The sequence below is a fragment of the Stegostoma tigrinum genome, chromosome 7 (assembly GCF_030684315.1).
Source record: "Stegostoma tigrinum isolate sSteTig4 chromosome 7, sSteTig4.hap1, whole genome shotgun sequence".
NCBI lineage: Eukaryota > Metazoa > Chordata > Chondrichthyes > Orectolobiformes > Stegostomatidae > Stegostoma > Stegostoma tigrinum.
This window is the reverse complement of record NC_081360.1, coordinates 84,314,667-84,327,182: the sequence shown is the minus strand read 5'-3', so window position 1 is coordinate 84,327,182 and position 12,516 is coordinate 84,314,667. Positions and strand designations below refer to the sequence as shown.

The window sequence follows — 12,516 nt, the reverse complement described above, 5'->3', positions numbered from 1 at the left end:
AGAATGTTATTGAATTTTCTATAATATTCCATTTGAAATGTTTTGGTGTGTACTTTAAAAAAATTATGAGTAAGTATGTTTTTGGGAAGAAAAGGCCGTAGCAGCAATTTGATCAACAGGCTGTCTTCACTGAAATGTGAACTGATCATCCCCAGTGCGATTTTAGGAAATGTTCAGTCACAATATTGGAGGTTACTCATACTATGTCTGAATACTAAAACACAAACAGGAAATTGAATTTAGAAACTATCTAGAATTATAGTTAATTCTGTAAACCTACAGTAAAATAACTCTGAAAGGTACTGGGGATACCTTTATTTTACATTTTGGAGGGAAAACAGGTTACAGGCAGTTCAAAATGTTCAGAGTTGCATCTCTGTTCCAATGACAGCTGTTTACCAACAAAACGCAACAGTTATGATTTCAGGATTTACTACTCATTTCAAAGGAAGATAACAAAATGCTTGGGATTTAAATCAACTTTATTTCAGCACTTTCATTAACCAATTCAAGTAAATTATACATCATGCAAGTAATTTCATAGCAGATTCTTACACCTTACAGGCAGTAATTTCAGTGAAACTTAAAAGACTGCCCTCAATCTTAATCATATTTTTGAATACCTCGCAGTGTTCATTTGCTGTATGCTGACCATGAATATTCATTTTTATACCATTTGAACAAAATAATTGTATAGCTTCTTTTTAATAAATATAAGTTGACCTAGAATGAAGACTACTGTACACACAGCGAGCTAAGAGAAACACTTCTGCATTACAGATACACAAGGTAGACACAACTACAGAGAGCCTCACATCCCAACATCTATCAGGTCATAAGATACCTCAATACATCCCAGAGACAGACAATGGACATTGTACAACATGATGATTTCCCCCCAACTCTTGTTAGTCGTTTGGCAGGCACACAGCATTACTGCAGTGTATGAATTTCTTGTTCCTTAGATACACAACTAAACGCACAGTTGGTTAAAATCCTTCAGGTTACTGGCATCCAGTGGCTTCTAAAAGATAAACATCAAAGGTAATGGAATGATAGGCAAAAACGTGTTCAAGAGCAATTTGTTACTTGCAAGTTACTTCTAAAAAAATGTAGGCTGAACTGTGACTTGAATACTCAGATTTTTTTCGGTTAAAATTTCCCACAGTAAGGGTCTTGTGAAATCCTTTGGTTTTTCACATGCTGAAAAATAGATTAACTGACTGGCTGATCAGTATCTATTACACAAAGGCCAACAGCAAGACAGTTACCGGGAAAATGTCAATAAAATATTTTGTGTTACCTCTCAGATAACATTATATCTGTGCAACATATGGGAAAGGGCAGAGCAGTATTGTTAGCAATAACTATAAGACTATCTTGTAAAGTCTTCACCATACTTAACATTCCTCAAACTATTTATGCAAGTTGACTGACTTTGAGAATTGCTTTCTTAAAAGCAATCTATCTGGTGTCAACCAGGACAAACATATGGCCCTCTACTCCTACATCTTTAAAGACATAGAGCTGCCTCATAGCTCAGTTCTTTTTGATCTATACTATCCTAAAAAAGTAGTTCTGCAAAACCTTTAAAACTACAAAACACAATAATATTTCGGCATTGCCTAGGTGGAAATTGAGGGAAACTGCCATTTCAAGAGTGACGAAGCTCCTATTCAGTGGGTAATGTTGCCTCCTTTGTCATTTCAATATTCCTCAAGAGTCATACAAAACATATGCAATTTGGGACGAGTGTTGCTCAGTTGTAGTTGATATGTGCTAATCCCTGCTGCCAAATAGATGTGCCAAAGAGAGTTGACCAAGTTAAAAAAAAAACACTTTTTGGTAAAAGTACACAGGGTATCATTTAGCTGCTTTGTAAGGTAAGAAGCTTCAAAACATACACTTGTAAAATTTTGAACAGTGGGTCCTTTGTTTATTACTGACTACAGTGAGTGAGGAAGGAAGAAAGATCTATTCAATCAAGCCACAAGAACTTGATGTGAATATCATGCTAGACCATGATAGTGGCCACATAAATTCAACTACAGCTACGTCCAAAGTACATCGTACAGATATCCTAGAGTATAATTAGCCCTGAGCATGGCTGGGAAAGTAGCTACAAATGTTCACCATCCTGCAAATTAGAGCCACATAACATGATAACACTTAACATGAAAAACCCCAGATAATGTTACATTTTCTGTGAATGGAGTGGGATCTCCCTACTACTGATATAGAAATTGACACTGTTCAAAAAAAAACACATTCAAGTTAAAGGTAACTAGGCTCTGAATGCAGAATTAGATCTTCCACTGAGGCAGCAGCTCGTGGGCATCTATGGAAGATTGTAGTTCTGCCTAGTGCCACGGTTAAGAACTGAGATTGACTGGGCCAGCGCAGAGTGAACAGCATGACAGCATGAAATTTTGTTTGGTTGTTTGTGCACCTGCAGCACAGAAAAAGGAGAGTGGAAAAACAAATTGCGACTTGAGAAAAAAAAACAAAAGATTATTCCACTCTCACATCAACACATTTCTTACCCTGTAGTGTTAGAGGTTTCATGGATTTCTACAGATGCAAACAGGTCAATCTCCAGCCATGTAAATTTGCAGCATATTCTTCAACTTATTTGAGGATAGATCTTTCATTTGTATGGATTGTAAGGCACCTTGGGCACTACCGTCAAAGTTTCTACTCACGACAAGCAAAAGGCCAAGAGAAATATTCCATGGTTCAGTCACCATGACACATGCCATATCTAACTCAGCACAATAAAGAGAAATGAGTTCCCCTGTACTTGCTTATGAGATACTTAGATACTATCCATCTGAAACATGGGCTCTCTCTGAATAAGGGTCATTCACTAGAAGAATTCTAGCAATGTTGCCTAAAGCTCCAGTGATTGAAATAATCAACACAGCACTTCAATGTCCATTTTGTTTGCACTCACATCTTGAAGATGAGCTCCCCCTGAAATAAGAGGCAGGTGCCTAATGGAGAACTCTGGAGGACATTGCTGCCCTAAATCCACTGGCAATTAAATGCTAATGACCTCTTCAAACTGGGGAGAAAAGAATTTGGCAATCCTGAGGTTGGCTACAACAGAGAATTGATTTCCGTAATCTCCCAGTATTTTGGTCTTTGAGTCAAAAGGGAATTCCTTCAAAGCTCTGCAGACCAGTAAGAGCATAATAAATTGGAGGAAACTTGATGTTGTTCGTCAATGCCTCTTGAGCTATCATCCAATACTAGTCTTTTCTCATACTCTTCAGCTCCTTGCAACGCGTTCTTGTTATAATTTGATTTCTTAACTTCATAGCCGCTTAAAAAGAAAACCTATTCAAAACTGTAAACCCCAAAGCCAGTAAGATGCAAAAACATGCTTCTTCAATAGACTATAGAATACATTACGTACTACATCTGAATTGAAAAATTACAGATGTACCCAGCTAAGGTTTCTTTGTTTCATATATCTCAGGCACAACAGCAGCAGGGATCAAAAGGGTAGCTGGACTCTCCTGCTCTAAGTATATGTCATCTTAGCAAAGTCTGGGTCCTCATTGTGCCAAGCGTTAAATTTGGTATAAAATTCTGAGGCTGAGTATAAAGAGCAATTCCACTGATATTGGGGCAAACAAAAATAGAACTGTCCAGGCCAAGCATACAGTGGCCACATTTCTCTAATGTATGAGAGAATTATGAATCCAAAGAATTCTATAGTTGTCACTGAGACTCACTTTTGCAGTGACTGTCTTCGAGAAGGCTTGGGTAGTCCAGAGTTCTGACACTAGGTGAACTGATTGGCTGATCAGCATCAAGTTACAGAAAGGATCCAATGTCAAATTAAAGATAGTCACTGCAAAGGTGTAGGTTTTGTTCACAACTCAACATCAAAGGCATTAAAAAAAATCCAAATTGTGATTATCAACAGGCAAAATTAAATGTATGAAGACACAAAGAAGAAAATTATGAACATATAAAAATTAAGTATGTAAAGTGCAAACTTTAGTCAATGTGCAGTTCCCAAAGGATAACTTGGAACATCTGGTCCACCGTACTAACATAATATCTTAAATGGAGGCAGTTTTCTTTTTTAAACACATCACAATAAAACATATGTCGTGGACATTTAGAGGATTGTTATTACCTCACATAAATTATGCTGTCCGTAAGACCAAACATTCTCGGGACACCAGTATACTCCCCACACCGAATCTACCTGTGTTCAAATGGCATGAAACCAGCAGTTGAGTTATGATAGAAATCAATGGAAATACCCATGAATGAACATACTTTAATTCACACAGTTTTGCTCTTCATTCAGAATGAGTCCTTATTTCTTCAGTAAGGTTAATGGCAGCTGACAGACTGAGTTCATCTTGAAGGTCTGAAGAGATTGTGTAGGTGGACAAATTCCATCTGCTTCCAGTTTTATAGTGTTACTTGCACGAGAATATAAACACTTTCATCTGCGAGGACTAAAGGCAGCCATGTTTTCTTCTGACCAGAATAAGGTCAATTTGCATTTATGTATGTTCTTCTTCGAGACCTTCAGTTTTCCATTCTGACATTGTCAGTGATTCAAGTGAAGTGTAAAAATCAAACAATTTTAGCATAGGTAAGGGTTTATAGATTTGTACTAAAAGGCATTCTGTTCCTGGTTCAATTGCTGTCCAAATAGTCCACTTTGATAACCCACACTGACCAGGCTGCCCAATGCTGCCAAAGTGTTTTTTTTAAGAAAAGTTCACAAGCACAAAGTTGACCTTTTCCCTTCCTAAACTGTATAATTTAGCAGCAATGTTTGCCCACCCATAACCCAAAAATATAAAATAAAACATTTTATCATACAGAAAAATCAAAGACACAATACAAGGAATATTCTTCCTAAGACACTGCGTACAATGTATAATTTTAGCTTAGCACAGTCCTGGAAAAGGCTGGGAATTAATTTTCACACACAAATACATTATATGATCCATGAGGCTAAGTGAATTTGGATGAATGCAGTTCTATACATACTTATCTTGACCCAGGAAAAGCCAATGCACTATGACTACAGTTCCAAAGAATGTACTTGATTAGATGCAGGGGTCTTTTGAAGGGTTTATGATTTGGTCTTGGGCCATTGATGCATGCTAGATTGAAGCCTCAATCTGGAAAACAAAGAAGTTCCCATTAGTTGGTACAACATTTTATTTTACTGGCACAATTGTCAATTCATTTCTGCAGACCTCAACTGGACCTAATCAGGAATCCTTTTCAATGAGTGATAACATTGATTGTTTATGTATAGCCTCATCTAGTTGGTAATGCTCTTCCTTTCCTGAGAAGGTCAGCACTCAGTTGGAACTCCAAGGACTTGACTACACATTATAAAAGACATAATATAGTATTGAGTGAGTGGTGTATTGTCAGAGGTGTGTCTCCAGTTAAAAGAGATGCTAAACAAAGGTCCTATCTGCCTACTCAGGTGAAGATAACAAATCCGATGGTCTGATTTGAAGAGCAGGGAGTTCTTCAGGCATCCACTAGGTCAAATGACATGGTATTACACTCAATCTACAGCTCAGAAACAGCCCGTTTGATTTGTCTCAATGCTCATACTTCATATGATCTTTGCCACACATTATTTCTTTCCTTTCTGCCTCCATTATCCCTGTTTCATTTTCTCTCATCAACCTTCTCTTGAAATGAATCAGTTGTGCCTACCATTCCTTAAAGCATCAAAATTCCTGCTTTTTTTGGTGCTTTTGTTATAATCATACTGTCCTGGATTCACTCAAAATTCATTTTCCCATTTCCAACCTATCAAACCAAATCGTCATTTTAAAGATATGTCCATTCTTCTCTTAAACATCTTTTTCCTAAACAAAAAGAGCTAGTTCAATTCTTCTCAATAATTGTCCATTCTCTATTCTTATAATATTTGAATTTTGTTTTCATTTTTTATAGCCTTATAAATCTCCAATGCTATTTTTAATGGTTCATTTTTTAACTAGATCACTTTGCCTCTCTAACCTATTTAGTCTATATTTTTCAAAGACTACATGACTTACATTTACTAAAATGAATTTCATTTGCTTATTTTTGGTCACTTGGAGAAGTTTTTATGTCTCCTTGTATTTTGCTGCATCTTCCTCATTACTAACTGTATGCTACTGCCTCATTTCTTTCAGTTATTTTCACTGGTTATCTTTTTCTGTGCTGTTTGTGGTCAAATTGGTTGCGTAACTACTTGGATGATAGCTGCTGCAATTCAAAAGGCATGTTCTGAACCTTACTGCAAGTTGCATTTTCTTCCAGAATTAAAGTCCTGGAATAGTCAGTATATAAGCTTAATCTTGGATTTATATATATTTTATACATTTTTTAAAAAGTTAGTTGTTTGCTTTTTGGTCAACAGAGCACAACGAAACCTATTCTTCCTCAGATGGCTCAGGAAATTTGGTATGTCCATAAGGACCCTCACCAACTTGTACAGATGCAATAGACAATAGACAATAGGTGCTGGAGTAGGCCATTTGGCCCTTCGAGCCAGCACCACCATTCATTATGATCATGGCTGATCATCCACAATCAGTATCCTGTTCCTGCCTTATCCCCATAACCCTTGATTCCACTATCTTTAAGAGCTCTATCTATCTCTTTCTTGAAAGTATCCAGAGAGTTGGCCTCTACTGTCTTCTGGGGCAGAGTATTCCATATATCCACCACTGTCTGGGTGAAGAAGTTTTTCCTCAACTCTGTTCTAAATGGCTTACCCCTTATTTTTAAACTGTGTCATCTGGTTCTGCACCATTGAAAGCGTACTGTCAGGTGCATAATGGCTTGGTACAGCAACTGTTCTGCCCAGGACCGTAAGAAACTACAGAAGGTTGTGTGCACTGCCCAGATTATCACAGAAGCCAAACTCCCATCCACGGCCTCCTTTTACATGTCTCATTACCGCAGTAAAGATGCCAACGTCAAAGACCTAACCCAACCCTGTAATGATCTCCTACAATCTCTTCCATCAGGCAGAAGATACAGAAACCTGAACACATGCACCTGCAGGTTTAAGAACAGCTTATTCATTATTAGACTAATGAATGGACTAACTTCAAATAACACTGATCTTGTTAAAGTGATCCTGCCTAGTGCACAGTGTAACCGGTATGCCTTACTCTATCCAAGTTTTTTCTTTCACCCTATAATTTGTATGTCATTGCTTACTATGATCTGCCTGTACTGCTCGCAAACAAAGCTTTTCACCGTACTTAGGTACATGTGACAATGAATCAAATCAAATCAATCAATTCACATTGTTCTTTTACCTCTTAAGTACTCATTCAAAACACAAGAGCAGGAGTAGGTCATTAAAAGTCTGGGCATCCTCTGCCATTCATCAATGGCTGACCATCGATGCCATGTTCCCAGATTATCCCCGTATCCTTTGGTGTCATTAGGAACAAGAAACCTACCAATCTGTGTCCTGAACTTGCTTCATGATGCAACTTCTAGAACCTTCTGGAACAGTGAATTCCAAAGATTCTGGATGAGGAAGTTCCTTCTCATCTCAGTTCCAGGTGGTGTGCCTTTTTTGTTGGGGCAGTGTTCCCTAGCTCTGGCCTACACAGCCAAGGGATTCATCCTTTCTGCATTTACCCCTTCAAGAATTCTCTCAGTTTCTATTGGATCGATTCTAATTCTGTTAAACTTCAAAGAGTACGGGTCGAGGTTCCTCAATATTGCACAATCCTGGGAATCAATCTGGTGAATCCCTAATATAAGCTCACTAATCAGAACTGCACACCACATCCCGGGGACAGTCTAATCAGTGCTCCATGCAAATGAACCATGTCTCCTTTGCTCCCGTACACAAGTCAACTTGCAATAAAGGATAACGTACTGTTTAATTGCTTGTTTTATCTGTATTCTTGCTTTCAGTGATACCTTTAGACATCAACTAGTCAGTTTAGGTTTACCTCAACGGTACTGGAAAATCTCCCCATGATGCTATTTGTATGGGTTCCACCCACCTTACTCTGGTCTAACGGTCCAAAAATCTGCCTTCCTAGATGGCTTGCTACTGTTACAGCAGCTACTGTTAGCCTTTAGACTCTGCCTTGTCAGATATTGCTTGGTATCCCAAATCTATTTCTTAGAATAAGATCATAGGAAATAACCAATTCCAACAATCACCCATTCTTCAAAACCATCTCTCTCACTGGCTGCAAAAGCATTCTTTTCTGTTCTCTTTGATATATTCATCAATAATACATTATAATGACAAGCTCAGAACCTTTTCTACTTGAGGATTTTTAGCATATATTGGATAAGTTGAAATTCCACACCAATCCAACGCTGTGTCTGATTTTCAAAGTTTCCAGCAAAAAGACCTTGTCTTATTCAATACACCTATCAAAGGAGTTTCATCCCATGGTTTTTCCATTAGGTTGAATCAAGAATTTGGATTTTGGCTATTTACTGAAAAAAAAACAAATTTATGATGCGGTGATTTAGCATTGATATTTTGATCTGTTTTATTGGGGGAAAAAAGTATCAAGTTGCCTCTAACTTTCAACAGCCCCCAGTATGTACTGGAACACAGCAGGAAAAAAAAGAGAAAAGCTGTTTCTTCAGTTGCATGCAAGCACTAACTATCTGTGAGTTCAAAGCTGTAATTAAATCTCAGGCTTTTATTTTGGGTGAAGAAATAAGAGCAAAGCAAAAACAGTTTCTGCCATTTTCAGAATCACTTCAATTACAGGCTTGTAACTACTGCTAGCCATTATCATTATCCAACAAGTTACATCAATTTTACCACATTTAAAAGACAAAAAGGCCAACCAGGTGGATAACGACTATTATCACATAACACAGTCTTCTGCTGTCTGTAATAATGAATGTTTCTTTCAGATGTGCAGGCAATTACATACAACAACCTTAGTTTAAAATATTCAAAGCAGACAATATTGCTGATGCTCAAACTGCACACTTTATAGCATTTTGTTGAAGGATAGGCATAGATCCCAGGAAATTTAAAGCAGTTCCTTTTGCTTCTGTCACACGATGGTAGCAAGTTGCTAAACAAGTTACCTTTTAACTTTTAGGGACAAGAATATTCATAACATTTATTTCAAGTCATCGAAGCTTTCAAAGGGCTGAATTATATTTTGCTGTTAATAATAGAGTTAATTTGTTTCAGTGCTGGTTAATTTGAACAATTGAACCAAAGCGTGCGAATGTAACTCAATCCCAATTTTCAATCATATATTCCACTTTAGGACAGGGCTTTAAACTAAATAATGAGGCAGTTGAATGGAAAATTATGGAAAAGTTAAAGGAGGGAGGGCTCATCAGAGGTTATTAAAGTTGCCAGAACAAGTAACAGGACAAAGAGGTACTTTCCATCAGTCTTTATGGAAGAAGGCATCAATAGCATACATGTGCAGGCATTGTTTGTGTAAAGTAACTCGATAACAGTAGTCAGTACAGTTTTGGCTCTAGTCTCGAGGTGAAGTTTGAACAATTTCCCCCTTAGCCTGTAGATTAGCTCCACTGTGGCAGGGAGCTTCAAAGAGATGGAGCAGAGTGTTGCTTTGAGAAAGATGAAGCAGAGCTTTGTTGCGATGATGCAATCCTGCATGACCCCAGTTTGCGCTTATATTGGACTTATGGTCCATTGGTGAGGATCATGGCTTGCATATTATTGTGAAGCAGGTGGAAAATGATGACAAATTTCTGTGGACAGCCAAATTTGAGGAGGACATTCACAATCCTACATGGCTGACGGATTGAAGACGGATTGACCTTGTGAGGTCAAATAAGGCCATTCCCAGAGACTTGATGTTGATCTCTGCACTCTTCCTGGATTTGTCAAACTGAAAATCCTGTCCAATGTGCTTTTTGATGGGTTGAAGCTGCATCAAGACTCAGACGAGATCTCCAACCACTGGGGGAGGCAGCTGAGGAGGCTTCTCACAATGACCTTTCCCAACTGAGTTGGGAAATCCCTCTGTAATTTCTACAGCTGCACCCATCTGCTTTCTTGAAGATGGTCACAATGACAGTGTGTCAGAAATAGTCACAGGATTATACAGGTGCTGACTAAGGTGTTTTTTTTAGTTCGGACCAGACACTGTGGGCACTCTGCAGCTCTATCACATTGGTCATTGCCAGGTCAGCTGTGAGGCACTGCCTGAGTAGCTCTTCCTTCTCAGGGTCTTTGGGCTTAGGCACCATTGAATCTCTTGTGACAATTTGCTCTGTTCTACTAAATTCTCCAACAATGCGTAAGAAGCATTTTCAGGTCTGGTAAAGACATTGAGCTTGATTATTTTGTTGGTAAAATATGGACCATCCTCTGGTTTCAACAAGTACACAAGGAGGAATTTCTTGCTCTCCCAAAAGTTTAGATTATTCAAATCTATAAGTAATTTTGAATGAAAATCTCTTCTGAACAGTTGCCTTTTCAAGTGTGTATTAAATGCCACCTTGTGGTCATTGCAGACATTATCATACTACACACAACAATCTCTTCTCCTTATAATAGCCTGTCAATACCATTATTTGCTTGACTTATTTATTTATTGTTACGTGTACCCAAGGGCAGTGAAAGTCTTTGTTTACAAGCAATACAGGCAGATCATAGTAAGCAAGAACGTATAGATCACAGAGGTCAAAATATAACTTAGAGGCATACAAGTTACATCGTACAGGGCGTGCACTACCTAGATCGACATTAGCAAGATCAGCATTATCTTAAGTTAGAGAGTCCATTCATCAGCCTAATAACAGCAGAGAAGAAGCTGTTCCTGAACTCACTGGCGCATGTGTTCAAATATCTTCTGCCTGATGGAAGAGGTTGTAGGAGAGCATTACTGGGTGCAATGGGTCTTTGATGATGTTGGCCATGTAGGTGAGCCATGTAAGTACAGTCCATGGATGGAAGACTGGATTCTATGATGGTCTGGACTGTGCACAACACCTTTTATAGTTTCTTATGGTCCTGGCAGAGCTGTTGCCATACCAGGCTATTACACACCCGGACAGTGTACTTTCAATGGTGTGTCCATAGAAGTTGGCGAGGGACCTTAAGAACATGCCAAATTTCCTGAGCTTCCTGAGGAAGAAGAGCCATTGTTGTGCCTTCTTTACCGAAATGGCTGCAATGATGATGGTGATTTGTACTGCACCTGAATGGCAAGTACAAGTGCAGCATAAGACCCATTGCAAGTAATTCTATAAGGAGGGACCAAGATCTCAAGCTCAGTGAAAGGGATGACACAAAGTGAGTTTAGATTGACCGAAATCAGAAGGAATTGGCACAATTGACAAGTAGAATTACTTGAAGATGATGTGGATCAATACTTGGGCAGCGGGGTGGGGGGTGCAGTGAGTAGATGAGAGGTACTAATTTTCATGAGTGGTCAGATGAACTTCAGAATCTTCTGCTCATGGATCTCCCTGTGCTCCCCTCACATGACCAGCCTGTCTCTGCCAAATAATCATAAAACTCTGAGGCCAAAGCCAACTGCTTTCCGAATATCCTCATTAATGTGACCTATCCTTTATTCTGCAAGGGGAACTGAATTACACAATCAAAATGACACGGTGTGGCATTAAAACTGACCAGAAGCGGTGCAGTTAATGTCCAATCTATAATGAATTACAATAAGCTGCCAATAATAGCAGTTACCGATTACTGGGCGATTTAGTCGAAAAGATTTTTACAAACTTTAAACTTCCACATGGAGCAGTCCCTTCATCACCAAGTTAAACCACCACCAGCCCTCGGAGCTATTTTTGTACAAGTCAGAATTTTAGGCGTTACAGTGATTAAGAAAACACACAAATATTGTGAAAGTGCAGCCATATTTACAAAGTGAGCAAGTGGCTTAGTTTGGTACTAGAGATGATACTTTTTTTTAAGAATAAATTGACGACAAATGTTTGACATCAAGGTAATTAGGTTTTAAGCAAACATTTAATGTCCACATTACAAATCAAAATTTGAAGACCTATAAAAGTAGATAATGCTGGACCAGCATGCTAGAGTATGGACTTGGCTAAGTAGCACCTGTTTCTAGGTCCTACATGAAGTATGTACAAGGTGTTCATTGGAAAGTCAAGGACACTATCTTGATAAAGTAGTAAACAAATGCATCGGAACTGCCAAATAGCAACATCTGGAGCAGTGAGACGATGATGACGCAAGTCAAAGTTCAATGTCGATTTGAAAACACCGCTGCTAGTGTTAACTTCATGTAGCTGTTGACAACATCAAATAGATAGAAATATTCTCACTAGCACTAAATAAACAAATCTTGAAATATTTTGGTATGTTGCTGCCTTACATTTCCTGGCACCTGCAGTCATATATAATTTTGGAGCTTTCCATGCTTTTCTAAAGTTAAAATACTCTATTGGTAGTGGTCCAGCAATCTTGAAGTGGTTTTTATTATTTAAAACTTTGTGCTGAGAAATGGTTTCAGCCATGGATGGTCTTGGAGCACCTCATCTGCGAAT

The 12,516-nt window shown here is 38.4% G+C and overlaps 1 protein-coding gene across 2 annotated transcripts in view; it reads right to left on the bottom strand.

Annotated features, from left to right (window-relative positions):
- Positions 1–464: 464 nt before the first annotated feature.
- The window catches only part of LOC125454109 (kinesin heavy chain), a 190,265-nt gene continuing 178,213 nt past the window's right edge, over positions 465–12,516 (bottom strand). Inside the window, exons 26-27 of one of the 2 annotated variants that reach the window (XR_009445962.1) lie at positions 4,151–5,159; positions 465–1,024 (exon numbers count right to left, since the gene is read on the bottom strand). Coding sequence is in view for 1 of the 2 variants with exons in the window: in XM_059647460.1 (XP_059503443.1) it covers position 5,159 (1 nt within the window). In the remaining variant the exon portion in view is untranslated. Of the gene's footprint in view, positions 5,160–12,516 lie in introns of both variants that reach the window. The other variant, XM_059647460.1, reaches the window with a different exon arrangement.